The sequence below is a fragment of the Salvelinus alpinus genome, chromosome 25 (assembly GCF_045679555.1).
Source record: "Salvelinus alpinus chromosome 25, SLU_Salpinus.1, whole genome shotgun sequence".
Lineage (NCBI taxonomy): Eukaryota > Metazoa > Chordata > Actinopteri > Salmoniformes > Salmonidae > Salvelinus > Salvelinus alpinus.
The window spans coordinates 28,646,570-28,672,192 of NC_092110.1; the positions used below are offsets into that span (position 1 = coordinate 28,646,570).

The window sequence follows — 25,623 nt, forward strand, 5'->3', positions numbered from 1 at the left end:
TTTTCGGTGAGGGAGCGTCATTTACATTTTTTTAATGACATAATTCCTCAAAGTTTGTAGCCTACTGACATGTGTAGCCTACTGACATGTGTAGCCTACTGACAGGTATAGACTACTGACAGGTGTAGCCTACTGACAGGTGTAGCCTACTGACAGGTGTAGCCTACTGACAGGTGTAGCCTACTAACAGGTGTAGCCTACTGACAGGTGTAGCCTACTGACATGTGTAGCCTACTGACAGGTGTAACCTACTGACAGGTGTAGCCTACTGACAGGTGTAGCCTACTGACAGGTGTAGCCTATTGAATATCATTGTAGAATAGGCCTATACATAAAATCTATCATCCAGTTGCCTATATTTTTAATACCCTCAAACTTCAAACTCTAATTTCAAAATAGGCCATCTTAAGTGTTAATCGTGAATGAAGGTAATTTACATTTTACCGGTGAAATGTCCAAACTGCATGCCAGTAATTTGATCTCAGTCAGTTTCATGGGAATATGCATTTAGATCTTCTTGAATTAGTATTTTGTGAGCAAATTAAAGCAGACGGTGTTAACAAACTAGTAGCCTTTCTTGTATTTTGTTTCAGTCAGTATATCCTGCCTTGTGGCACTCGTCGTTGAGTTTTGGCTGCATGAGGATTTTTTGGGGACTATTCAGCATCAGATTAGAAATTATTGAGGAGGTATTTTTGGTGTAACATATAAGACTACTATGCTACAGTATACAGTGTATTCTGAAAGTATTCAGACCCCTTAACTTTTTCCACATTTTCTTACGTTACAACCTTATTCTAAAATGGATTAAATCATTTTTCCCCTCATCAATCTAAACACAATACCCCATAATGACAAAGGAAAACCGGTTTATAGACATTTTTGCTAATAAAAATGGAAATATCACATTTACATAAGTATTCAGACCCTTTACTCAGTACTTTGTTGAAGCACCTTTGTCAGCGATTACAGCCTCGAGTCTTCTTGGGTATGACCCTACAAACTTGGCACACCTGTATTTGGGGAGTTTCTCCCATTCTTCTCTGCAGATGCTCTCAAGTTCTGTCAGGTTGGATGGGTAGCGTCGCTGCACAGCTATTTTCAGTTCTGCCCAGAGATGTTCGATTGGGTTCAAGTCTGGGCTCTGGCTGGGCCACTCAAGAACAGTCAGACTTGTCCCGAAGCCACTCCTGCGTTGTCTTGGCTGTGTGCTTAGGGTCGTTGTCCTGTTGTAAGGTGAACCTTTGCCCCAGTCTGAGGTCCTGAGCGCTCTGGAGCAGGTTTTCATCAAGGATCTCTTTGTACATTGCTCCAAATATTGTTTCTCATGGTCTGAGAGTCCTTTAAGTGTCTTTTGGCAAACTCCAAGCGGGCTGTCGTGCCTTTTAGTGAGGAGTGGCTTCCATCTAGCCACTCTACCATAAAGGCCTGATTGGTGGAGTGCTGCAGAGATGGTTGTCTTTCTGGAAGGTTCTCCCATCTCCACAGAGAAACTCTGGAGCTCTCTGAGTGACCATCGGGTTCATGGTCACCTCCCTGACCAAGGCCCTTCTCCCCCGATTGCTCAGTTTGGCCGGGTGACCAGCTCTAGGTAGAGTCTTGGTGGTTCCAAACTTCTTCCATTTAAAATGATTGAGGCCACTGTGTTTTTGGGAACCTTCAATCCTGCAGTCATTTTTTGGTACCCTCCCTCAGATCTGTGCTTAGACACAATCCTGTCTTGGAGCTCTATGGACATTTCCTTCGATCTCATGGCTTGGGTTTTTCTCTGACATGCACTTTCAACCATGGGACCTTATATAGACAGGTGTGTGCCTTTCCAAATCATGTCCAATCAATTGTATTTACCACAGGTGAACTCCAATCAAGTTGTAGAAACATCTCAAGGATGATCAATGGAAACAGGATGCACCAGAGCTCTATTTTGAGTCTCATACCAAAGGTTCTGAATACTTGTATTCATGTAAATAAGGTATTTCTGTTTTATTAAAAAATCTAAAAACCTGTTTTGTAGATTGATGAGGAAAATATGTATTTCATCCATTTTTAGAATAAGACTGTAATGTAACAATGTGGAAATAGTCGAGGGGTCTGAATACTTTTTTAGCACTGTATGCTATTATATTCGGTTCTGTTATGTAAAATACTAATGAATCATTGTGATCTTGCGAGACAATGATTCAGCTCTGATTTAACTTTACTAAACAAGCACCATTGTGAGAAGTGATAATTTTCTATTTGTAATAATAATAAGTGATTTTACATTTGTCATTTAGCGGACGCTCTTATCCGGATCGACTTACAGGAGCAATTAGGGTTAAGTGCCTCGATCAAGGGAACATCAACAGGTTTTTCACGTACTGGCCCAACATTCTTAACCGCTAGGATATCTGCTTCCCTAGTGATAAGTAGGACTATTAGGCGTAGGCAACAGATATTGATGAGGGTTATTTTAATTGATTTGAGCATCCTTCGAATCCTGATGCAGAAAGGACAGCACAGTAACTAAGTGGTCACATATCGGTCTGGGTTCCACTGCGTAACAGGGCGTCCGTGGAGTTCTGTTAAGGATCGGCCCCTTTTTTTCAATTTTCGCCTAAAATGACATACCCAAATCTAACTGCCTGTAGCTCAGGACCTGAAGCAATGATATACATATTCTTGGTACCATTTGAAAGGAAACACTTTGAAGTTTGTGGAAATGTGAAAGGAATGTACATTTACATTTACATTTAAGTCATTTAGCAGACGCTCTTATCCAGAGCGACTTACAAATTGGTGCATTCACCTTATGACATCCAGTGGAACAACCACTTACAATAGTGCATCTAAATCTTTTAAGGGGGGGGGGGGGTCAGAAGGATTACTTTATCCTATCCTAGGTATTCCTTGAAGAGGTGGGGTTTCAGGTGTCTCCGGAAGGTGGTGATTGACTCCGCTGTCCTGGCGTCGTGAGGGAGTTTGTTCCACCATTGGGGTGCCAGAGCAGCGAACAGTTTTGACTGGGCTGAGCGGGAACTGTACTTCCTCAGTGGTAGGGAGGCGAGCAGGCCAGAGGTGGATGAACGCAGTGCCCTTGTTTGGGTGTAGGGCCTGATCAGAGCCTGAAGGTACTGAGGTGCCGTTCCCCTCACAGCTCCGTAGGCAAGCACCATGGTCTTGTAGCGGATGCGAGCTTCAACTGGAAGCCAGTGGAGAGAGCGGAGGAGCGGGGTGACGTGAGAGAACTTGGGAAGGTTGAACACCAGACGGGCTGCGGCGTTCTGGATGAGTTGTAGGGGTTTAATGGCACAGGCAGGGAGCCCAGCCAACAGCGAGTTGCAGTAATCCAGACGGGAGATGACAAGTGCCTGGATTAGGACCTGCGCCGCTTCCTGTGTGAGGCAGGGTCGTACTCTGCGGATGTTGTAGAGCATGAACCTACAGGAACGGGCCACCGCCTTGATGTTAGTTGAGAACGACAGGGTGTTGTCCAGGATCACGCCAAGGTTCTTAGCGCTCTGGGAGGAGGACACAATGGAGTTGTCAACCGTGATGGCGAGATCATGGAACGGGCAGTCCTTCCCCGGGAGGAAGAGCAGCTCCGTCTTGCCGAGGTTCAGCTTGAGGTGGTGGTCCGTCATCCACACTGATATGTCTGCCAGACATGCAGAGATGCGATTCGCCACCTGGTCATCAGAAGGGGGAAAGGAGAAGATTAATTGTGTGTCGTCTGCATAGCAATGATAGGAGAGACCATGTGAGGTTATGACAGAGCCAAGTGACTTGGTGTATAGCGAGAATAGGAGAGGGCCTAGAACAGAGCCCTGGGGGACACCAGTGGTGAGAGCACGTGGTGAGGAGACAGATTCTCGCCACGCCACCTGGTAGGAGCGACCTGTCAGGTAGGACGCAATCCAAGCGTGGGCCGCGCCGGAGATGCCCAACTCGGAGAGGGTGGAGAGGAGGATCTGATGGTTCACAGTATCGAAGGCAGCCGATAGGTCTAGGAGGATGAGAGCAGAGGAGAGAGAGTTAGCTTTAGCAGTGCGGAGCGCCTCCGTGATACAGAGAAGAGCAGTCTCAGTTGAATGACTAGTCTTGAAACCTGACTGATTTGGATCAAGAAGGTCATTCTGAGAGAGATAGCGGGAGAGCTGGCCAAGGACGGCACGTTCGAGAGTTTTGGAGAGAAAAGAAAGAAGGGATACTGGTCTGTAGTTGTTGACATCGGAGGGATCGAGTGTAGGTTTTTTCAGCAGGGGTGCAACTCTCGCTCTCTTGAAGACGGAAGGGACGTAGCCAGCGGTCAAGGATGAGTTGATGAGCGAGGTGAGGTAAGGGAGAAGGTCTCCGGAAATGGTCTGGAGAAGAGAGGAGGGGATAGGGTCAAGCGGGCAGGTTGTTGGGCGGCCGGCCGTCACAAGACGCGAGATTTCATCTGGAGAGAGAGGGGAGAAAGAGGTCAGAGCACAGGGTAGGGCAGTGTGAGCAGAACCAGCGGTGTCGTTTGACTTAGCAAACGAGGATCGGATGTCGTCGACCTTCTTTTCAAAATGGTTGACGAAGTCATCTGCAGAGAGGGAGGAGGGGGGAGGAGGGGGAGGAGGATTCAGGAGGGAGGAGAAGGTGGCAAAGAGCTTCCTAGGGTTAGAGGCAGATGCTTGGAATTTAGAGTGGTAGAAAGTGGCTTTAGCAGCAGAGACAGAAGAGGAAAATGTAGAGAGGAGGGAGTGAAAGGATGCCAGGTCCGCAGGGAGGCGAGTTTTCCTCCATTTCCGCTCGGCTGCCCGGAGCCCTGTTCTGTGAGCTCGCAATGAGTCGTCGAGCCACGGAGCAGGAGGGGAGGACCGAGCCGGCCTGGAGGATAGGGGACATAGAGAGTCAAAGGATGCAGAAAGGGAGGAGAGGAGGGTTGAGGAGGCAGAATCAGGAGATAGGTTGGAGAAGGTTTGAGCAGAGGGAAGAGATGATAGGATGGAAGAGGAGAGAGTAGCGGGGGAGAGAGAGCGAAGGTTGGGACGGCGCGATACCATCCGAGTAGGGGCAGTGTGGGAAGTGATGGATGAGAGCGAGAGGGAAAAGGATACAAGGTAGTGGTCGGAGACTTGGAGGGGAGTTGCAATGAGGTTAGTGGAAGAACAGCATCTAGTAAAGATGAGGTCAAGCGTATTGCCTGCCTTGTGAGTAGGGGGGGAAGGTGAGAGGGTGAGGTCAAAAGAGGAGAGGAGTGGAAAGAAGGAGGCAGAGAGGAATGAGTCAAAGGTAGACGTGGGGAGGTTAAAGTCACCCAGAACTGTGAGAGGTGAGCCGTCCTCAGGAAAGGAGCTTATCAGGGCATCAAGCTCATTGATGAACTCTCCAAGGGAACCTGGAGGGCGATAAATGATAAGGATGTTAAGCTTGAAAGGGCTGGTAACTGTGACAGCATGGAATTCAAAGGAGGCGATAGACAGATGGGTAAGGGGAGAAAGGGAGAAAGACCACTTGGGAGAGATGAGGATCCCGGTGCCGCCACCCCGCTGACCAGAAGCTCTCGGGGTGTGCGAGAACACGTGGGCAGACGAGGAGAGAGCAGTAGGAGTAGCAGTGTTATCTGTGGTGATCCATGTTTCCGTCAGTGCCAAGAAGTCGAGGGACTGGAGGGAAGCATAGGCTGAGATGAACTCTGCCTTGTTGGCCGCAGATCGGCAGTTCCAGAGGCTGCCGGAGACCTGGGACTCCACGTGGGTGGTGCGCGCTGGGACCACCAGGTTAGGGTGGCCGCGGCCACGCGGTGTGAAGCGTTTGTATGGTCTGTGCAGAGAGGAGAGAACAGGGATAGACAGACACATAGTTGACAGGCTACAGAAGAGGCTACGCTAATGCAAAGGAGATTGGAATGACAAGTGAACTACACGTGTAGGAGAATATAACACATTAGATCTGGTACAAGATAATACAAAGAAAAATAACCAACCTTTTTTTGTATTTTCTTTGTACCACCATCTTTGAAATGCAAAGAAAGGCCATAATGTATTATTCCAGCCCAGATGCAATTTAGATTCTGGCCACTATTTGGCAGCAGTGTATGTGCAACGCTTTAGACTGATCCAATGAACCATTGCATTTCTGTTAAAAATTGTGTCAAGACTGCCCAAATGTGCCTAATTTGTTTATTAATAACTTTTCATGTTCAAAACTGTGCACTCTCCTCAAACAATAGCATGGTATTCTTTCACTGTAATAGCTACTGTAAATTGGACAGTGCAGTTAGATTAACAAGAATTTAAGCTTTCTGCCAATATCAGATATGTCTATGTCCTGGGAAATGTTCTTGTTACTTACAACCTCATGCTAATCGCATTAGCCTACGTTAGCTCAACCGTCCTTCAGGGACGGTGAACAATCCTGAAGAAGTTTTTAAGAACTTGGATTCTAGATCTCCTTGGTGTGATGATAAGGTTAATTCGGTGGATCAGTTTGTGTGCATATGCATTTGAGGTGGTATTTTTCTGTAAACTAAGCACTCGGACAGTAGGGCGAGTTCAAGTGCGCCGTACATGAGCCCCAAGTCCATAACAAGCCGTTTTAGCCAGGGACAAATTAATACAGTGGCTCAAGCTGCTCTCAATCATCAGAATACACCAGATAGCATAATTTAGCTACAGAAGATCAATAGTTTCCAAAAAATAACTGTGGGTTAATTTTTATCACAAGCACAAACAGGTAACTGCCAAAATAAAAGAAACACCAACATAAAGTCTCTTTAAAAGGATGTTGCGCCACCACGAGCAAATTTATAGAGAAATTAAATACAGAAATCTATGCTGAGCAAAAATATACATGCAACATGTAAAGTGTTGGTCCCATGTTTTATAAGCTGAAATAAAATGTATGAAATGTTCCATATGCACAAAAAGCTTATTTCTCTCAAATTTTGTGCACACATTTGTTTACATCCATGTTAGTGTGCATTTCTCCTTTGCCAAGATAATCCATCCACCTGACAAGTGTGGCATATCAAGAAGCTGATTAAACAGCATGATCATTAAACATGACAATAAAAGACTACTCTAAAATGTCTCAAGTTTTGAGGGAGTGTGCCATTGGCATGCTGACTGCAGGAATGTCCACCAGAGCTGTTGCCAGAGAAATTAATGTTAATTTCTCTACCATAAGCCGCCTCTAACATCGTTTTATAGAATTTGTCAGTACGTCCAACCGGCCTCACAACCACCGACCATGTGTAACCACGCCAGCCCAGGACCTCCACATATTGATGATATGTGGGATCGTCTGAGACGAGCCAGCCGGTCAGCTGATGAAACTGAGGAGTATTTATGTCTGTAATAAAGCCCTTTTGTGGGGAAAAACACATTCTGATTGGCTGGGCCTGGCTCCCCAGTGGGTTTATTTATATTTTTATTTCACCTTTATTTAACCAGGTAGGCTAGTTGAGAACAAGTTCTCATTTGCAACTGCGACCTGGCCAAGATAAAGCATAGCAATTCGACACATACAACAACACAGAGTTACACATGGAATAAACAAAACACAGTCAATAATACAGTAGAAAAAAGAAAGCAAAAAGTCTATATACAGTGAGTGCAAATGAGGTAAGATAAGGGAGTTAAGGCAATAAATAGACCATGGTGGCGAAGTAATTACAATATAGCAATTAAACACTGGAATGGTAGATGTGCAGAAGATGAATCTGCAAGTAGAGATACTGGGGTGCAAAGGAGCAAGAAAAATAAATAAATACAGTATGGGGATGAGGTAGATAGATGGGCTGTTAACAGATGGGCTATGTACAGGTGCAGTGATCTGGGAGCTGCTCTGACAGCTGGTGCTTAAAGCTAGTGAGGGAGATATGAGTCTCCAGCTTCAGGGATTTTTGCAATTCGTTCCAGTCATTGGCAGCAAAGAACTGGAAGGAAAGGCGACCAAACGAGGAATTGGCTTTGGGGGTGACCAGTGAGATATACCTGCTGGAGCGCGTGCTACGAGTGGGTGCTGCTATGGTGACCAGTGAGGTGAGATAAGGCGGGGCTTTACCTAGCAGAGACTTGTAGATAACCTGTGGGTGAGCCTCGCTCCCAAGTGGATGGGCCTATGCCCTCCCAGGCCCACCCATGGCTGTGCCCAGTCATGTGAAATCCACAGATTAGGGCCTAATGAATTTATTTCAATTGACTGATTTCCTTATATGAACTGTAACTCAGTGAAATTGTTGCGTTTATATTTTTGTTCAGTGTAATTTACATAACTATTCACACCCCTGAGTCAATACATGTTAGAATGACCTTGGGCAGCGATTACAGCTGTGAGTTTCTGGGTAAGACTCTAAGAGCTTGACACACCTGGATTGTACAATATTTTAGCACATTTATTCTTTTTTAAATTCTTCAAGCTCTGTCAAGTTGGTTGTTGATCATTGCTAGACAGCCATTTTCAAGTCTTGCCATAGATTTTCAAGCCTGTTTAGGTCCAAAGTGTAACTAGGCCACTCAGGAACATTTAATGTCGTCTTGGTAAGCAACTCCAGTGTATATTTGGCCTTGTGTAATTGTCCTGCTGAAAGGTGAATTTGTCTCCCAATGTCTTTTGGAAAGCAGACTAAACCATGTGTCCCTCTAGGATATTACCTGTGCTTAGCTCTAATCGGTTTATTTTTATCCTAAAAAACTCCATAGTCCTTGCATACCCATAACTTGATGCAGCCACCACCATGCTTAAAAATACAGTGCATTCGGAAAGTATTCACGACAAAGTGAATTTCTTTGCCACATTTTTTGCAGTGTTACTTTAGTGCCTTATTGCAAATAGGATGCATGTTTTTGATTTTTTTTTTTGTACAGGCTTTTTCTTTTCACTCTGTCATTTAGGTTAGAATTGTGGAGTAACTACAATGTTGTTGATCCAGCCTCGGTTTTCTCCGATCACAGCCATTAAACTCTGGAATTGTTTTAAAGGCGCACTATGCTGAAAGCCATTTCCTGGTTGCTAAAATTAATAATATTTTGCCTAATTTCAGTTTGTGACAAAGCAAACAGTCATTGGGAAGAGAATCTTTGTACCATCTAAACCACTGTGAAATATATTTTCCATAAACAAAAATATTGTTTTTTTAGCTGTTTGAAGCGTGTGTACACCGAGTACACCAAACATTAGGAACACCTTCTTAATACTGAATTGCACCCCCCCTCCCCCCATTTGGCTCAATTTGTTGGGGCATGGACCCTGCAAGGTGTGGAAGGCGTTCCACAGGGATGCTGGCCCATGTTGACTCCAATGCTTCCCACAGTTGTGTCAAGTTGGCTGGATGTCATTTGGGTGGTGAACCATTCTTTATTCACACAGAAAACTGTTGGGCGTGAAAAACTCAGCAGCGTTGCAGTTCTTGAAAAACCAGTGTGCCTGGCACCTACTACCATACCACATTCAAAGGCACTTAAATCTTTTGTCTTACCCATTCACCCTAAGAATGGCACACAGACACAATCCATGTCTCAAGCCTTAAAAATCCTTCTTTAACCTGTCTCCTCCCCTTCATCTACACTGATTGAAGTGGATTTAACAAGTGACATCAATAAGGGATCATAACTTTCACCTGGTCAGTCTGTCATGGAAAGAGCATGTGTTCTTAATGTTTTGTATGGGAGTTTATTAAAAAAATTGTTTCTCTCTCTCTCTCTCTCTCTCTGCTCCCTCTCTCTCTCTCTCTGGTCCCTCTCTCTCTCTCTCTCTCTCTCTCTCTCTGTTCCTTCTCTCTCTCTCTCTCTGCTCCCCCCCTCTCTCTCTGCTCCCTCTCTCTCTCTCTCTCTCTGCTCCCTCTCTCTTTCTCTTTCTCTCTCTTTCTTTCTCTCTGCTCCGTCTCTCTCTCTCTCTCTCTCTCTCTCTCTCTCTCTCTGCTCCCTCTCTCTCTCTCTCTCTGCTCCCTCTCTCTCTCTCTCTCTCTTTCTTTCTCTCTGCTCCCTCTCTCTCTGCTCCCTCTCTCTCTAGGTGTGAGTGGTAACTGGATAGAGATAGCGTATGGGACCAGTTCTGGAGCAGTGAGGGTCATAGTCCAACACCCTGAGACAGTAGGCTCTGGACCTCAGCTCTTCCAGACCTTTACTGTCCACCGCTCCCCTGTCACCAAGATCATGCTCTCTGAGAAACACCTTGTCTCAGGTAAGAAGGGACAAGGGAAATATTGTGATATATTTGAGCCGAGTTATTAGTGCTGAGTGATAAAAAAAAGAAATGTAGGTCTGTTTTTGAGGTTCTCTTTTTGAGGTCTGTTCGGTTTTGGTTCGATTATTACAAAAATAATCACGATTTTCGATTCGGTTTTGATAAAAAAATGTAAAACATAATTAAATGCACTATGCATTATGTGGGTTGAATGCTGTAACAACACAGAATAAAACAATGAATAAAAGTCCCATGATAGTAGTGACTGCCCATTACTAATTACACTTATTAACCATCATTTATTCACATTACTTTAATAAAATATTTCAGTGGTGTATATTACATTTGTTTTATTTGATTACTTTATTATTTAATTCAAACTCATCTCTGTAGAGCTGCTGCCAATCAAAATCACTATTTTAGTTGTTCTTCAAAGTAAATAAAGGCATATTTTTATGACTGCTGAATCTATCAATCACTTTTTATTTTATTTTCCAAGGTAAGTTGACTGAGAACAAATTCTCATTTATAGCAACGACCTGGGGAATAGTTACAGGGGAGCGGAGGGGGGATGAATGAACCAATTGGAAGCTGGGGGTGATTAGGTGGCCATGATGGTATGAGGGCCAGATTGGGAATTTAGCCAGGACGCCGGGGTTAACACCCCTACTTTTACAATAAGTGCCATGGGATCTTTAGTGACCACAGAGAATCAGGACACCCATTTAACGTTCCATCCAAAATACAGCACCCTACGTCCCCAATCACTACCCTGGGGCATTGGGGTATTTTTTTAGACCTGAGGAAAGAGTGCCTCCTACTGGCCCTCCAACACCTATTCCAGCAGCATCTGGTCTCCCATCCAGGGACCAACCCTGCTTAGCTTCAGAAGAAAGACATCAGTGGGATGCCGGGTGGTATGCTGTTGACAGGGTTGTATGTTGCATTAATATTTTAAAATAAATTATTTACAGCCAATAATAAAGAGGAAAGACAGCAGTGGGATGCACTTAGATCATGTACAGTGTTTTCAGGTAAAAATACCTGGCGAAGGAACTGCTCTCTGTTTATCCCCTTTTGATCTCGTATCCTTCTCTCTTCCATTGCATGCGTAAAAGAAACACAGAACGGACACGTAGGCACGCAATGGATTATGGTCATTGTAGTTGATTATCACGTTTTCTACGTTAAACTATGTAGAATATTGGCCTGTTGGAAACTACAACTTCACACAGTTCGGCTTGATCTGATTTATCTCTAGATAAAGTGCGCAATGTGCACATTGAGCTCACAGAAAAAAGTAAAAAAAATGGAATTCAAATAATGAAACCGACATCGGTCAAATTACCAACATTTCAGTTAATCGTTCAGCACTAGTTATTATGGAAGCGGAGACTGGCTCCAGGGAGGGTCTGGCTCCAGAGTGGGTCTGGCTCCAGGGTGGGTCTGGCTCCAGGGTGGGTCTGGCTCCAGAGTGGGTCTGGCTCCAGGGAGGGTCTGGCTCCAGGGTGGGTCTGGCTCCAGAGTGGGTCTGGCTCCAGGGAGGGTCTGGCTCCAGAGTGGGTCTGGCTCCAGGGAGGATCTGGCTCCAGGGAGGGTCTGGCTCCAGGGTGGGTCTGGCTCCAGGGAGGGTCTGGCTCCAAGGTGGGTCTGGCTCCAGGGTGGGTCTGGCTCCAGAGTGGGTCTGGCTCCAGGGAGGGTCTGGCTCCAGGGTGGGTCTGGCTTCAGGGAGGGTCTGGCTCCAGGGTGGGTCTGGCTCCAGGGTGGGTCTGGCTCCAGGGTGGGTCTGGCTCCAGGGAAGGTCTGGCTCCAGGGAGGGTCTGGCTCCAGGGTGGGTCTGGCTCCAGGGAGGGTCTGGCTCCAGGGAGGGTCTGGCTCCAGGGTGGGTCTGGCTCCAGGGAGGGTCTGGCTCCAGGGTGGGTCTGGCTCCAGGGAGGGTCTGGCTCCAGAGTGGGTCTGGCTCCAGGGTGGGTCTGGCTCCAGGGTGGGTCTGGCTCCAGGGAGGGTCTGGCTCCAGGGAGGGTCTGGCTCCAGGGAGGGTCTGGCTCCAGAGTGGGTCTGGCTCCAGGGTGGGTCTGGCTCCAGGGTGGGTCTGGCTCCAGGGAGGGTCTGGCTCCAGGGAGGGTCTGGCTCCAGAGTGGGTCTGGCTCCAGGGTGGGTCTGGCTCCAGGGTGGGTCTGGCTCCAGGGTGGGTCTGGCTCCAGGGAGGGTCTGGCTCCAGAGTGGGTCTGGCTCCAGAGAGGGTCTGGCTCCAGGGTGGGTCTGGCTCCAGGGTGGGTCTGGCTGTGTTTCATATACATTGTGTGTCTCTCGTCTGTCTGTCTGTGGGTGTGTGTTTTGTCTCCTTTCAGTGTGTGCGGACAACAACCATGTGCGTACGTGGACAGTGACGCGGTTCCGAGGCATGATCTCCACGCAGCCTGGCTCCACCCCCCTCGCCTCCTTTAAGATCCTCTCATTGGAGGAGACTGAGAGCCACGGCAGCTACTCATCAGGCAACGACATTGGTGAGAGAGGGGGAGCGGGAGGGAAGGAGAAAGTGAATAGATATGGTAAATGGAAGGGGTGGATGGACAATTGTTAAAGTAAATCTAGAGCCCAGTATCCAGGGTGGGTCTAGAGCCCAGTATCCAGGGTGGGTCTAGAGACCAGTATCCAGGGTGGGTCTAGAGACCAGTATCCAGGGTGGGTCTAGAGCCCAGTATCCAGGGTGGGTCTAGAGACCAGTATCCAGGGTGGGTCTAGAGCCCAGTATCCAGGGTGGGTCTAGAGCCCAGTATCCAGGGTGGGTCTAGAGCCCAGTATCCAGGGTGGGTCTAGAGACCAGTATCCAGGGTGGGTCTAGAGACCAGTATTCAGGGTGGGTCTAGAGACCAGTATTCAGGGTAGGTCTAGACACCAGTATCCAGGGTGGGTCTAGAGACCAGTATCCAGGGTGGGTCTAGAGACCAGTATTCAGGGTGGGTCTAGAGACCAGTATTCAGGGTGGGTCTAGAGCCCAGTATTCAGGGTGGGTCTAGAGCCCAGTATCCAGGGTGGGTCTAGAGCCCAGTATCTAGGGTGGGTCTAGAGCCCAGTATCCAGGGTGGGTCTAGAGCCCAGTATCCAGGGTGGGTCTAGAGCCCAGTATCCAGGGTGGGTCTAGAGCCCAGTATCCAGGGTGGGTCTAGAGCCCAGTATCCAGGGTGGGTCTAGAGCCCAGTATCCAGGGTGGGTCTAGAGCCCAGTATCCAGGGTGGGTCTAGAGACCAGTATCCAGGGTGGGTCTAGAGCCCAGTATCCAGGGTGGGTCTAGAGCCCAGTATCCAGGGTGGGTCTAGAGCCCAGTATCCAGGGTGGGTCTAGAGCCCAGTATCCAGGGTGGGTCTAGAGCCCAGTATTCAGGGTGGGTCTAGAGCCCAGTATCCAGGGTGGGTCTAGAGCCCAGTATCCAGGGTGGGTCTAGAGCCCAGTATCCAGGGTGGGTCTAGAGCCCAGTATCCAGGGTGGGTCTAGAGCCCAGTATTCAGGGTGGGTCTAGAGCCCAGTATCCAGGGTGGGTCTAGAGCCCAGTATCCAGGGTGGGTCTAGAGCCCAGTATCCAGGGTGGGTCTAGAGCCCAGTATCCAGGGTGGGTCTAGAGCCCAGTATTCAGGGTGGGTCTAGAGCCCAGTATCCAGGGTGGTGTGGTCTCCCCTCAGGTCCATTTGGGGAGAGAGACGACCAGCAGGTGTTTATTCAGAAGGTCATCCCCATCACCAACAAGCTGTTTGTTCGCCTCTCCTCCACTGGGAAAAGGTATTACACATCAGTTATACACACATATCATGATGTTATAGCCTTGTCTGATAAACATGGTCATTTAGCTCTTTCATCCAGCTCACAGTAAACACACTTACAGTTGAAGTCGGAAGTTTACATATACCTGAGCCAAATACATTTAAACTCAGTTTTCACAATTCCTGACATTTAATCCTTGTAAAAATTCCCTGTCTTAGGTCAGTTAGGATCACCACTTTATTTTAAGAATGTGAAATGTCTGAATAATAGTAGAGAGAATTATTTATTTCAGCTTTTATTTCTTTCATCACATTCCCAGTGGGTCAGAAGTTTACATACACTCAATTAGTATTTGGTAGCATTGCCTTTAAATTGTTTAACTTGGGTCAAACGTTTCAGGTAGCCTTCCACAAGCTTCCCACAATAAGTTAGGTGAATTTTGGCCCATTCCTCCTGACAGAGCTGGTGTAACTGAGTCAGGTTTGTAGGCCTCCTTGCTCACACACGCTTTTTCAGTTCTGCCCACAAATTTTCTGTAGGATTGAGGTCAGGGCTTTGTGATGGCCACTCCAATACCTTGACTTTGTTGTCCTTAAGCCATTTTGCCACAACTTTGGAAGTATGCTTGGGGACCCATTTGCGACCAAGCTTTCACTTCCTGACTGATGTCTTGAGATGTTGCTTCAATATATCAACATAATTTTCCTTTCTCATGATGCCATCTATTTTGTGAAGTGCACCAGTCCCTCCTGCAGCAAAGCACCCCCACAACCTGATTCTGCCACCCCCGTGCTTCACGGTTGGGATGGTGTTCTTCGGCTTGCAAGCCTCCCCCTTTTTCCTCCAAACATAACTATGGTCATTATGGCCAAAAAGTAATATTTTTGTTTCATCAGACCAGAGGACATTTCTCCAAAAAGTACGATCTTTGTCCCCATGTGCAGTTGCAAACAAGTTGTCTGGCTGCGTGGTCCCATGGTGTTTATACTTGCGTACTATTGTTTGTACAGATTAACGAGGTACCTTCAGGCGTTTGGAAATTGCTCCCAAGGATGAACCAGACTTGTGAAGGTTTACACATTATTTTCTGAGGTCTTGGCTGATTTCTTTCGATTTTCCCATGGTGTCAAGCAAAGAGCCACTGAGTTTGAAGGTAGGCCTTGAAATACATCCACAGGTACACCTCCAATTGACTCAAATGATGTCAATTAGCCTATCAGATGCTTCTAAAGCCATGACATAATTTTCTGGAATTTTCCAAGCTGTTTAAAGGCACAGTCAACTTAGAGTATGTAAACTTCTGACCCACTGGAATTGTGATACAGTGAATTATAAGTGAAATAATCTGTCTGTAAATAATTGTTGGAAAATTACTTGTGTCATGCACAAAGTAGATGTCCTAACCGACTTGCCAAAACTATAGTTTGTTAACAAGAAATGTCTGGAGTGGTTGAATAACGAGTTTTAATGACTCCAACCTAAGTGTATGTAAACTTCCGACTTCAACTGTAAAATCACCAAATGTGGTCCAAGTAGACATACAACCTATAACCCAGGTATTGCTAGCACTATGCTCCAACCATAGAAATCCTATGAAATGACTATTAATATACTATTACTGTAGTATTATAATTAATTTACTATTCCTATAGTATTGTAATTCATATACTATACTATTGTAATTAATTTACTATTACTATGGCTCCAACACACTGAGCTACCAGAACTGTGGCTGCTCTGTTCTGGTCTGAATGCAGTCAGTTCCGGTCTATTCCAGTCTGATGTGGTCTGTCCTGCTTGTCCCCACAAGGATCTGTGAGGTGGCGGCAGTGGATGGGACCACCATCTCGTGTTTCACGGTTAGGGAGTGTGAGGGTTCTAGCAGGATGGGTTCTAGACCCAGGAGGTACCTGTTCACAGGCCATGGCAATGGCAGCATTCAGATGTGGGACCTCACCACCGCTATGGACACTGCCAACAAGGGAGAAGAGAAGAAGAAAGATGGTAAGGAGTGTGTGTGTAGTGTGTAGTGGAAATGTGTGTGTGTGTGTGAAAAGATAACAAATCATTTGTATAGGAACATTATGCATCTGAGGGCATTGTACATATCCATGGCTTGTAGTCTGTTTATTATCTATCCTGTTGCCTAGTCACTTTACCCCTACCTCAATTACCTCGTACCCCTGCACATTGACTCAGTACCTGTACCCCATGTATATAGTGAAGATATCGCTACTCATTCTGTATTTATTTTTCTATATTTTTCTCTCTGCATTTGACAGATAACATTTGATTTGATTAGTCATTGACACTTTGTTTTCACATGTAGTTTGGCACTGATCAATTATAATGTGTTTGATTGACAGAGGTGGGCGGGCCAACAGAAGAGGAGCTGCTTCAACTATTGGACCAGTGTGACCTCAGCACCTCCCGCTGTGCCACGCCCAACATCAGCCCCGCCCCCTCGGTGCTGCAGCCCAGCCGTCTCCAAGAGTCCTGCTCCAGGTCTCTACATCCCTGAGTCTGACTCTTTATGTTGTGCACGTTTGTCTGTCTACTGTGTCTTTTTCATGCTGTCTATATCTATTTCTCTGACCCCCGTTGTCTTCATCTCTCCAGCCTCCAGCTGCAGGCCCAGGATCCCATTCCAGAGACGGCCACCTACGGAGCTCTGCGACCCTACAGAGAGAGCCCACTGCTGGCCCGAGCCCGGCGCACAGAGTCCTTCCACAACTACAAAGACTTCCAGAACTTCTCCCTAGGGAAAGGCCTGCTGGAGAGCCCTGAACAGGCTCCAGGACAGAGGGCACGCCCAGGTACAGAAGCCAGAACCCGGTCGCTGTGTGAGGCTGGGGGAGAGGAGGTGGAGAGGAGGGGCTCTGCCATGGAGCTCTGGGCTAGCCGAACCACTAATGCCGCTTACGCTAACGTCGTTGCTAACGTTGCTGTGGTCATAGACGCAGCTGAGGGTATCACAGAATCGCCACGGCAACCGCCTGAGAGCCCTTGTGGAGACGTTCGTCGAAGGGTCCAATCGGAGGAGGAGGAGTGGGCGGGGCTTGGATCAGGGGCGAAGGCTAGGTCTGAGGTGAGGAGGAAGGCAGGGTTTGAGGGAGGGTTGTTTCTGGGCAGGAAGAGGGCACCTCCCGTCCCCCAGCTCTCCTCGCTGTCCTCGGGGGTGTCCTCGGGGGGATGCAGTGACTCCTCCTCCACCGCCTCCCCCTCCCCCACTAAGCTGGCCTCCACTTCCCCCCGACACAGGAAGTGCAGCGAGCCGGCCAATCAGGACAGCAGCCTGTGAGTGAAGGACAGCTCTGATGCAGACACGCCCCTTGTGTTTGTCAGTCAACAGCTTCAGGTAGAAGTTACCCCCGTAAACACTGATCTAGGACCAGCCAACCCTCCACAACCCTAACCATTAGGAGGAACTGGCCTTAGATCAGTGTCTGAGGGCAACTTCATCTCACAGGCAACACTCATGTATGACATCTCAAAAAAAAGCCCTATATTCTCAGTCAAGAGGAAGAAACTTGACGCAGCCTAAGGATCATGACTTTAACCCTTTATATATCTCCATCATTGCTAGTATCTGGTAGCTACACAATTAATAATAATAAATCATTTGGTGGGTGCTTATATTTGTTCTAACGTCATACATGTACAAGTGTGTATTAATACTTGTGTGTGAATTGGACATGTGTTTTTTGCATATCCCAACTCTCCGGGAGACACCCTTGGAGTGTGGGGTCACGGCCAGGGTGCACCTCCAATGTTTGTTCCAATAGTCCCTCATGACATCATTCAGACTTTTTGTGTTGGATGCATGTAGTTTACAGACTGTTAACAAAGTGCTACATACGTTTATTTCCCCCTTGTGGTTGTAATCACTTTCCCAAACTCATAGTTTGGGTTCACAGATTGTGAACCTTCACACAGTCATGCTGTTCTACCAGCCAGTAGCCATGTGTGTTGTGTTTAAGACATGAATGAATTCAACACTACACAGTAAATCACTTTATCTGTACTTCTTTATCGAAACAGACCGACGTCTCATGCTGAAGATCGATGTGACTTTCCATGGTATTGTTTCTTTAAATGTAAAGAGGATTACATTTTGTAGTGTCTTTGACATAATCTAAGTATCCCCCTGTCCTGTGATGGAGAGAGGATCTAGAGTCTTAAGGGCAGATTCAATCAGATAGGCAGCCGCATAGCGTTGTTTTGGAGGTGTCGGAGGTGGAACTGTGTTAGAGCTGTCAGATCCAGAGGCTCGTTGCGTTAACTGCCATTGGATGCAACGAAACCACACCAGACTAAAATCCCAACAAATCCCATGCGGCCACGTTAAAGTTCAAACACTCAAATTAGACTAGTGGGAATAAATCCCCCGTCAAATGAGCATGAAAACATGCATCAGCCTCACATCAATGACATCAGTCATTATTTTTATCATGATAGAAGCCTACACTTTCTAGTACCGTTTTGAACCTCTAACACAAAGGGATAATAAGGAAGGAGATTGATGTGTGACAGGAGCATCCGCTCAACGATATGCCAGCTCATACCGCTTGTACACCTCCAACACTCAGGCTGTATCACAACCACCCGTGATTGGGAGTCTCATAGGGCGGCGCTCAATTGGCCCAGCGTCGTCCGGGTTTGACCGGTGTAGGCTGTCATTGTATATAAGAATTTGTTCTTAACTGACCTGCCTAGTTAAATAAAGGTGACATTTTTTTTTGCTATGTGGATGTCGGCAAACGCTGGTTAAAGCTCCATCTGATTGAACCCAACGATAGCTTTCAGATGGAGAAAGAGAATAGGGGAGGGAGAGAGAGAGCAAGAGTCCATCCTTTAGTTCCCTTCCTAAGACATCCTCTACCCCATCACTTGACCAGACCTGGGTCAAGTACATACAACTTGAGGTGCGCTTGATTTAGCTTGTCCACTAAAATGGAATAGTCCCAAAAGCGCAAACTCTGCCCAACACTCTAAATCAAGCGCACCCCTTGTATTTGAATGTACTATATTTGACCCAGGTCTGTTTTAGACAGAGATGTTCAATAAGAGATGGAATGTTGAACATGTACAAAGATGTACATTTAAATAATATGCAACCTGATTATACTGTATATGAAGAGTATACCTACAAAATCCAAACTATATATATATATATATATATAAGTAACCATACTGATGCATTTCATATTTATGTAACTATCTACATATTTGCTGTTTGCGACATGTCTGTTTGTTCTCATATAATCTATATTGATATGAATCATATTTTATCGTACCTAAATTGCATTTGCACTATGAAGACTAAATGATGAAGTAACATTTTATTTGGTATGAGATTATATTTAGCCCTTTGAGGAATAATGCCTGTCCCTCTGTGTCTAAGGCCTGGATTTATTCCGATCCACGTTAGATCTGCCTTATAGCGCGATTTGACATTAAAGGTCATTTCCTATTGAGCCGACATATACAGCGTTTACCGTGAATGGGGTTTCTGCGAAAGTGGGAACATTGCCTTTAAAAGTTGTATAGGGGCGATCAGATTGAATCTATTTAAAAGTTGTATGGGGGCGATCAGATTGAATCAATTTGAAAGTTGTATGGGGGCGATCAGATTGAATCTATTTGAAAGTTGTGTGGGGGCGATCAGATTGAATCAATTTAAAAGTTGTATGGGGGCGATCAGATTGAATCTATTTGAAAGTTGTGTGGGGGCGATCAGATTGAATCTATTTGAAAGTTGTGTGGGGGCGATCAGATTGAATCAATTTGAAAGTTGTATGGGGGCGATCAGATTGAATCTATTTGAAAGTTGTATAGGGGAGATCAGATTGAATCTATTTGAAAGTTGTATAGGGGCGATCAGATTGAATCTATTTGAAAGTTGTATGGGGGCGATCAGATTGAATCTATTTGAAAGTTGTGTGGGGCGATCAGATTGAATCAATTTGAAAGTTGTATGGGGGCGATCAGATTGAATCTATTTGAAAGTTGTATAGGGGCGATCAGATTGAATCTATTTGAAAGTTGTATGGGGGCGATCAGATTGAATCTATTTGAAAGTTGTGTGGGGCGATCAGATTGAATCAATTTGAAAGTTGTATGGGGGCGATCAGATTGAATCTATTTGAAAGTTGTATAGGGGCAATCAGATTGAATCTATTTGAAAGTTGTATGGGGGCGATCAGATTGAATCAATTTAATAGTTGTATGGGGGAGATCAGATTGAATCAATTTGAAAGTTGTATGGGGGCGATCAGATTGAATCTATTTGAAAGTTGTGTGGGGGCGATCAGATTGAATCAATTTGAAAGTTGTATAGGGGAGATCAGATTGAATCTATTTGAAAGTTGTATAGGGGCGATCAGATTGAATCTATTTGAAAGTTGTATGGGGGCGATCAGATTGAATCTATTTGAAAGTTGTATAGGGGCGATCAGATTGAATCTATTTGAAAGTTGTATGGGGGCGATCAGATTGAATCTAGGCCTCTTCTCTTCTCATATTTACACTTTCACTCCAGCCAGATACTAAGGAAAATAAATATATCTATTTATGTCACTCGTTATAAAATTTTGTATAACACCGTATGTACAAACGCATTACTATGTTGCTGTATATAGTATGTATCAGTGCTTACTGACCTATGGTATAGTACACATCTGTTATTCACCTGTTGGCACTGCTGTTGTGTCTGAGCTGACTAGACAGGATGAAGTCTAAAGACTGGACCTATTTATAACCCTATGGTTCAGCTTGGGTTTAGCTGGCTAGTAGTATTCACACTAACCTGGTAACCTTGTATTGTAAAGCTGGGTATAATAGGGGTGCTGTCACGGTGCTGATAATGGACGGACCAAGGCGCAGTGTGTGGCCGCGATCCCCGGCGTCGTCGCTGTCCTTCCACCTTCCTTGGTGTCTCCTTCCAAGGAAGGGTCTTACAACCTCCCATGATTTCTTCCCTGGTCCAAAACTCCTTTACCTCCGTCACACACTGCTTGGTCCTTTCGTGGTGGGATATTCTGTCACGGTGCTGATAATGGACGGACCAAGGTGCAGCGTGTGTTGAGTTCCACATCTTTTATTTAAGTGAAACTTTCAAACAACAATAAACAAGCAACAAAACGTGACTTATGTGGTGCAACCAGCACAAACACAAACAATATCCCACAACCCAGGTGGGAAAAATGGAGAACTTAAATATCATCCCCAATTAGAGACAACGATAATCAGCTACCTCTAATTGGGAACCATACCAAGCAGACCAACATAGAAATAGGACAACTAGAACACCCCCCTAGCCACGCTCTGACCTAAACACCAAGGGCTCTCAATGGTCAGGGCGTGACAGGTGCAGGCTTTTGCTCCATCCAGCAATAACAAACTTGATTGACTCATAGGGATAGATTCAAGCAGTTTCATTGTTTTTATTTAGGCAATGTTGGAGGTGTCGAATTAGCAAATGGCTCCCTGTGTTCTACATATCACGGACATTGCCATTGGGTGCGCCGAGTCGCATTAGTAATAATCCCATGCAGCTTTGTTACAAGTTTGAACTTTTATTTACATTTGAGTAATTTATCAGACGCTCTTATCCAGAGCAACTTACAGTAGTGAGTGCCTACATTTTCATACTTTATTCGTACTGGTCCTGTGGGAATCAAACCCACAACCCTGGCATTGCAAGCGCCATGCTCTACCACCTGAGCTCCATGCTCTACCAACTGAGCTCCATGCTCTACCAACTGAGCTCCATGCTCTACCAATTGAGCTCCATGCTCTATCAACTGAGCTCCATGCTCTACCACCTGAGCTCCATGCTCTACCAACTGAGCTCCATGCTCTACCACCTGAGCTCCATGCTCTATCAACTGAGCCCCATGCTCTACCACCTGAGCTCCATGCTCTACCACCTGAGCTCCATGCTCTACCAACTGAGCCCCATGCTCTACCACCTGAGCTCCATGCTCTACCAACTGAGCCCCATGCTCTATCAACTGAGCCCCATGCTCTACCACCTGAGCTCCATGCTCTACCACCTGAGCTCCATGCTCTACCACCTGAGCTCCATGCTCTACCACCTGAGCTCCATGCTCTACCAACTGAGCCCCATGCTCTACCACCTGAGCCCCATGCTCTACCACCTGAGCGCCATGCTTTACCACCTGAGCTCCATGCTCTACCAACTGAGCTCCATGCTCTATTAACTGAGCTCCATGCTCTACCACCTGAGCTCCATGCTCTACCACCTGAGCTCCATGGGAATGTGTGTTGTAACATACACCTTTGTTAGTCTGATATAAATCCGTATTATTTAGTTGAATGATTTCTCAATTTGAGCGTCATTATTTCTATATAGCCAACACTTTCTCGTTCTGAACTTCTAACGCGAGTGGGATGGGTGTGACGGGCTTCGCGACAATGACCACACGAGCAGCTGCTCACTGATTTGACAGCTCTAAGCAGTTATACCTACGACACCACCAAAAGAACAGCTATGCGGGTGTCCACTATTGCCATTTAATGCTTGATCTGAATGAATCTAGGCCATAGTCTTTGGACAGACTGTCATGTGATCAACATGTCTGTTATATTTCAGTGGGTAGCGCAGGGAGGAAGCACTAGCTTGGTGTGGATACTCTTGTCAGAGTGTGTGTGTGTCCCAGACGGTGTCTTTAACACACTTGGCAGCATCGCTGACCTCAGGAGAGTAACCTTCCCTTTAGAGACGTTAGCAACTTTGTTGTCTGAAAATGGCATTTGATAGCAGTGTGATTTATGAGTGTAATAAAGTGATGTTGCTGCATCTGAATGTGTGAGCTGCCAAGGGCCATACTGTCTGCTACAAGCACTTTTTACAACTTTGACAATAGCTGTGAATGTGCCTGTGAACGTGCAGCTACTATTGCCCTTGTCAAAATGGCATCCTTGAGTTGGGGAACAGTCATAACTGCCAGTTTGGTGTGTCCCTTTTTAAGGGACATAAAAACAAAACTGACAGCTACATGGCTCGCTGAAATACCATCCCCTTAGGCCTGTGTGTGTCTGTGATGTGAATTGGTTGACATGAAGGACCTAATACTTGTTGAATGGAAGGCCTTAGTTTTGCAGCTCCAGTTCTACTGCTTGGTAGAGGGGTTTGGGTGGCCAGGGTGAGTTACTACAATGGGACTCCACTAGAGGGATCTGTGGATGTGTGTAAACTCAAGGTTCAGACAACGCTGGGTACGTTGATAAATGTATGCCTATCTGTCACCTACTACATATGTCTAAACTTCATACAGTTTAGTGTGGTTTTAATATTGGTTTCTCCACAAAACGCTGTTGTTGACGTGCATTCTGTTTATCTGTTGGTAGATGATGACATTTTCATAAGGCTTTGTCAGTGTAATGTCTCGATGTACCACCTGTCATAGGAATTGTTACCCTGCGTTGAGATGAAATAGGTGTGTGTTCTGTAACTATTAACTGCTGCTTCTGTCTTCTCTGACGTCTCCTCTAGTCTGTACTGATGGAGTAAAACACAATACCCAGTATATCAGCCTTCTGTCCTCTCTGACGTCTCCTCTAGTCTGTACTGATGGAGTAAAACACAATACCCAGTATATCAGCCTTCTGTCCTCTCTGACGTCTCCTCTAGTCTGTACTGATGGAGTAAAACACAATACCCAGTATATCAGCCTTCTGTCCTCTCTGACGTCTCCTCTAGTCTGTACTGATGGAGTAAAACACAATACCCAGTATATCAGCCTTCTGTCCTCTCTGACGTCTCCTCTAGTCTGTACTGATGGAGTAAAACACAATACCCAGTATATCAGCCTTCTGTCCTCTCTGACGTCTCCTCTAGTCTGTACTGATGGAGTAAAACACAATACCCAGTATATCAGCCTTCTGTCCTCTCTGACGTCTCCTCTAGTCTGTACTGATGGAGTAAAACACAATACCCAGTATATCAGCCTTCTGTCCTCTCTGACGTCTCCTCTAGTCTGTACTGATGGAGTAAAACACAATACCCAGTATATCAGCCTTCTGTCCTCTCTGACGTCTCCTCTAGTCTGTACTGATGGAGTAAAACACAATACCCAGTATATCAGCCTTCTGTCCTCTCTGACGTCTCCTCTAGTCTGTACTGATGGAGTAAAACACAATACCCAGTATATAAGCCTTCTGTCCTCTCTGACATCTCCTCTAGTCTGTACTGATGGAGTAAAACACAATACCCAGTATATAAGCCTTCTGTCTTCTCTGACGTCTCCTCTAGTCTGTACTGATGGAGTAAAACACAATACCCAGTATATAAGCCTTCTGTCCTTTCTGACGTCTCCTCTAGTCTGTACTGATGGAGTAAAACACAATACCCAGTATATCAGCCTTCTGTCTTCTCTGACGTCTCCTCTAGTCTGTACTGATGGAGTAAAACACAATACCCAGTATATCAGCCTTCTGTCCTCTCTGACGTCTCCTCTAGTCTGTACTGATGGAGTAAAACACAATACCCAGTATATAAGCCTTCTGTCCTCTCTGACGTCTCCTCTAGTCTGTACTGATGGAGTAAAACACAATACCCAGTATATCAGCCTTCTGTCCTCTCTGACGTCTCCTCTAGTCTGTACTGATGGAGTAAAACACAATACCCAGTATATCAGCCTTCTGTCCTCTCTGACGTCTCCTCTAGTCTGTACTGATGGAGTAAAACACAATACCCAGTATATCAGCCTTCTGTCCTCTCTGACGTCTCCTCTAGTCTGTACTGATGGAGTAAAACACAATACCCAGTATATAAGCCTTCTGTCCTCTCTGACATCTCCTCTAGTCTGTACTGATGGAGTAAAACACAATACCCAGTATATAAGCCTTCTGTCTTCTCTGACGTCTCCTCTAGTCTGTACTGATGGAGTAAAACACAATACCCAGTATATAAGCCTTCTGTCCTCTCTGACGTCTCCTCTAGTCTGTACTGATGGAGTAAAACACAATACCCAATATATAAGCCTTCTGTCCTCTCTGACGTCTCCTCTAGTCTGTACTGATGGAGTAAAACACAATACCCAGTATATCAGCCTTCTGTCTTCTCTGACGTCTCCTCTAGTCTGTACTGATGGAGTAAAACACAATACCCAGTATATCAGCCTTCTGTCCTCTCTGACGTCTCCTCTAGTCTGTACTGATGGAGTAAAACACAATACCCAGTATATAAGCCTTCTGTCCTCTCTGACGTCTCCTCTAGTCTGTACTGATGGAGTAAAACACAATACCCAGTATATCAGCCTTCTGTCCTCTCTGACGTCTCCTCTAGTCTGTACTGATGGAGTAAAACACAATACCCAGTATATCAGCCTTCTGTCCTCTCTGACGTCTCCTCTAGTCTATACTGATGGAGTAAAACACAATACCCAGTATATCAGCCTTCTGTCTTTCCTCAAACACCAACCACAACTCTGACAACTGTGTCATACATATCACACATTTTCATGCCTCACTCCAATCCTTTTGGTTTCCACACATTTAATGTTGATGTTGGGAGAGTGTCTATATTAAAGGTCAGGATTGAATTAGCTCGTGGATTTTTGGACCACGTGCCATTTAAAGGTAATGACCCGATATATGCAGCGTTTACCGTGAATGTGGTCTCCGCGAACGCTGGAAAGTTGCCTTTAAAACGTGGATTGCCGACAAAAGTGGCATCGGATGGAATTCCGGCCAAAG

At 45.8% G+C, this 25,623-nt stretch overlaps 1 protein-coding gene across 1 annotated transcript in view; it reads left to right on the plus strand.

Annotated features, from left to right (window-relative positions):
- Positions 1–23,453, plus strand: part of LOC139553776 (BTB/POZ domain-containing protein KCTD3-like) — a 31,119-nt gene extending 7,666 nt beyond the window's left edge. The window contains exons 14-19 of the mRNA XM_071366430.1: positions 9,967–10,137; positions 12,492–12,647; positions 13,821–13,917; positions 15,710–15,903; positions 16,266–16,404; positions 16,519–23,453. Coding sequence (XP_071222531.1) covers positions 9,967–10,137; positions 12,492–12,647; positions 13,821–13,917; positions 15,710–15,903; positions 16,266–16,404; positions 16,519–17,200 — 1,439 coding nt within the window. The 3' untranslated portion in view covers positions 17,201–23,453. The remainder of the gene's footprint in view (positions 1–9,966; positions 10,138–12,491; positions 12,648–13,820; positions 13,918–15,709; positions 15,904–16,265; positions 16,405–16,518) is intronic.
- The last annotated feature ends 2,170 nt before the right edge of the window (positions 23,454–25,623 follow it).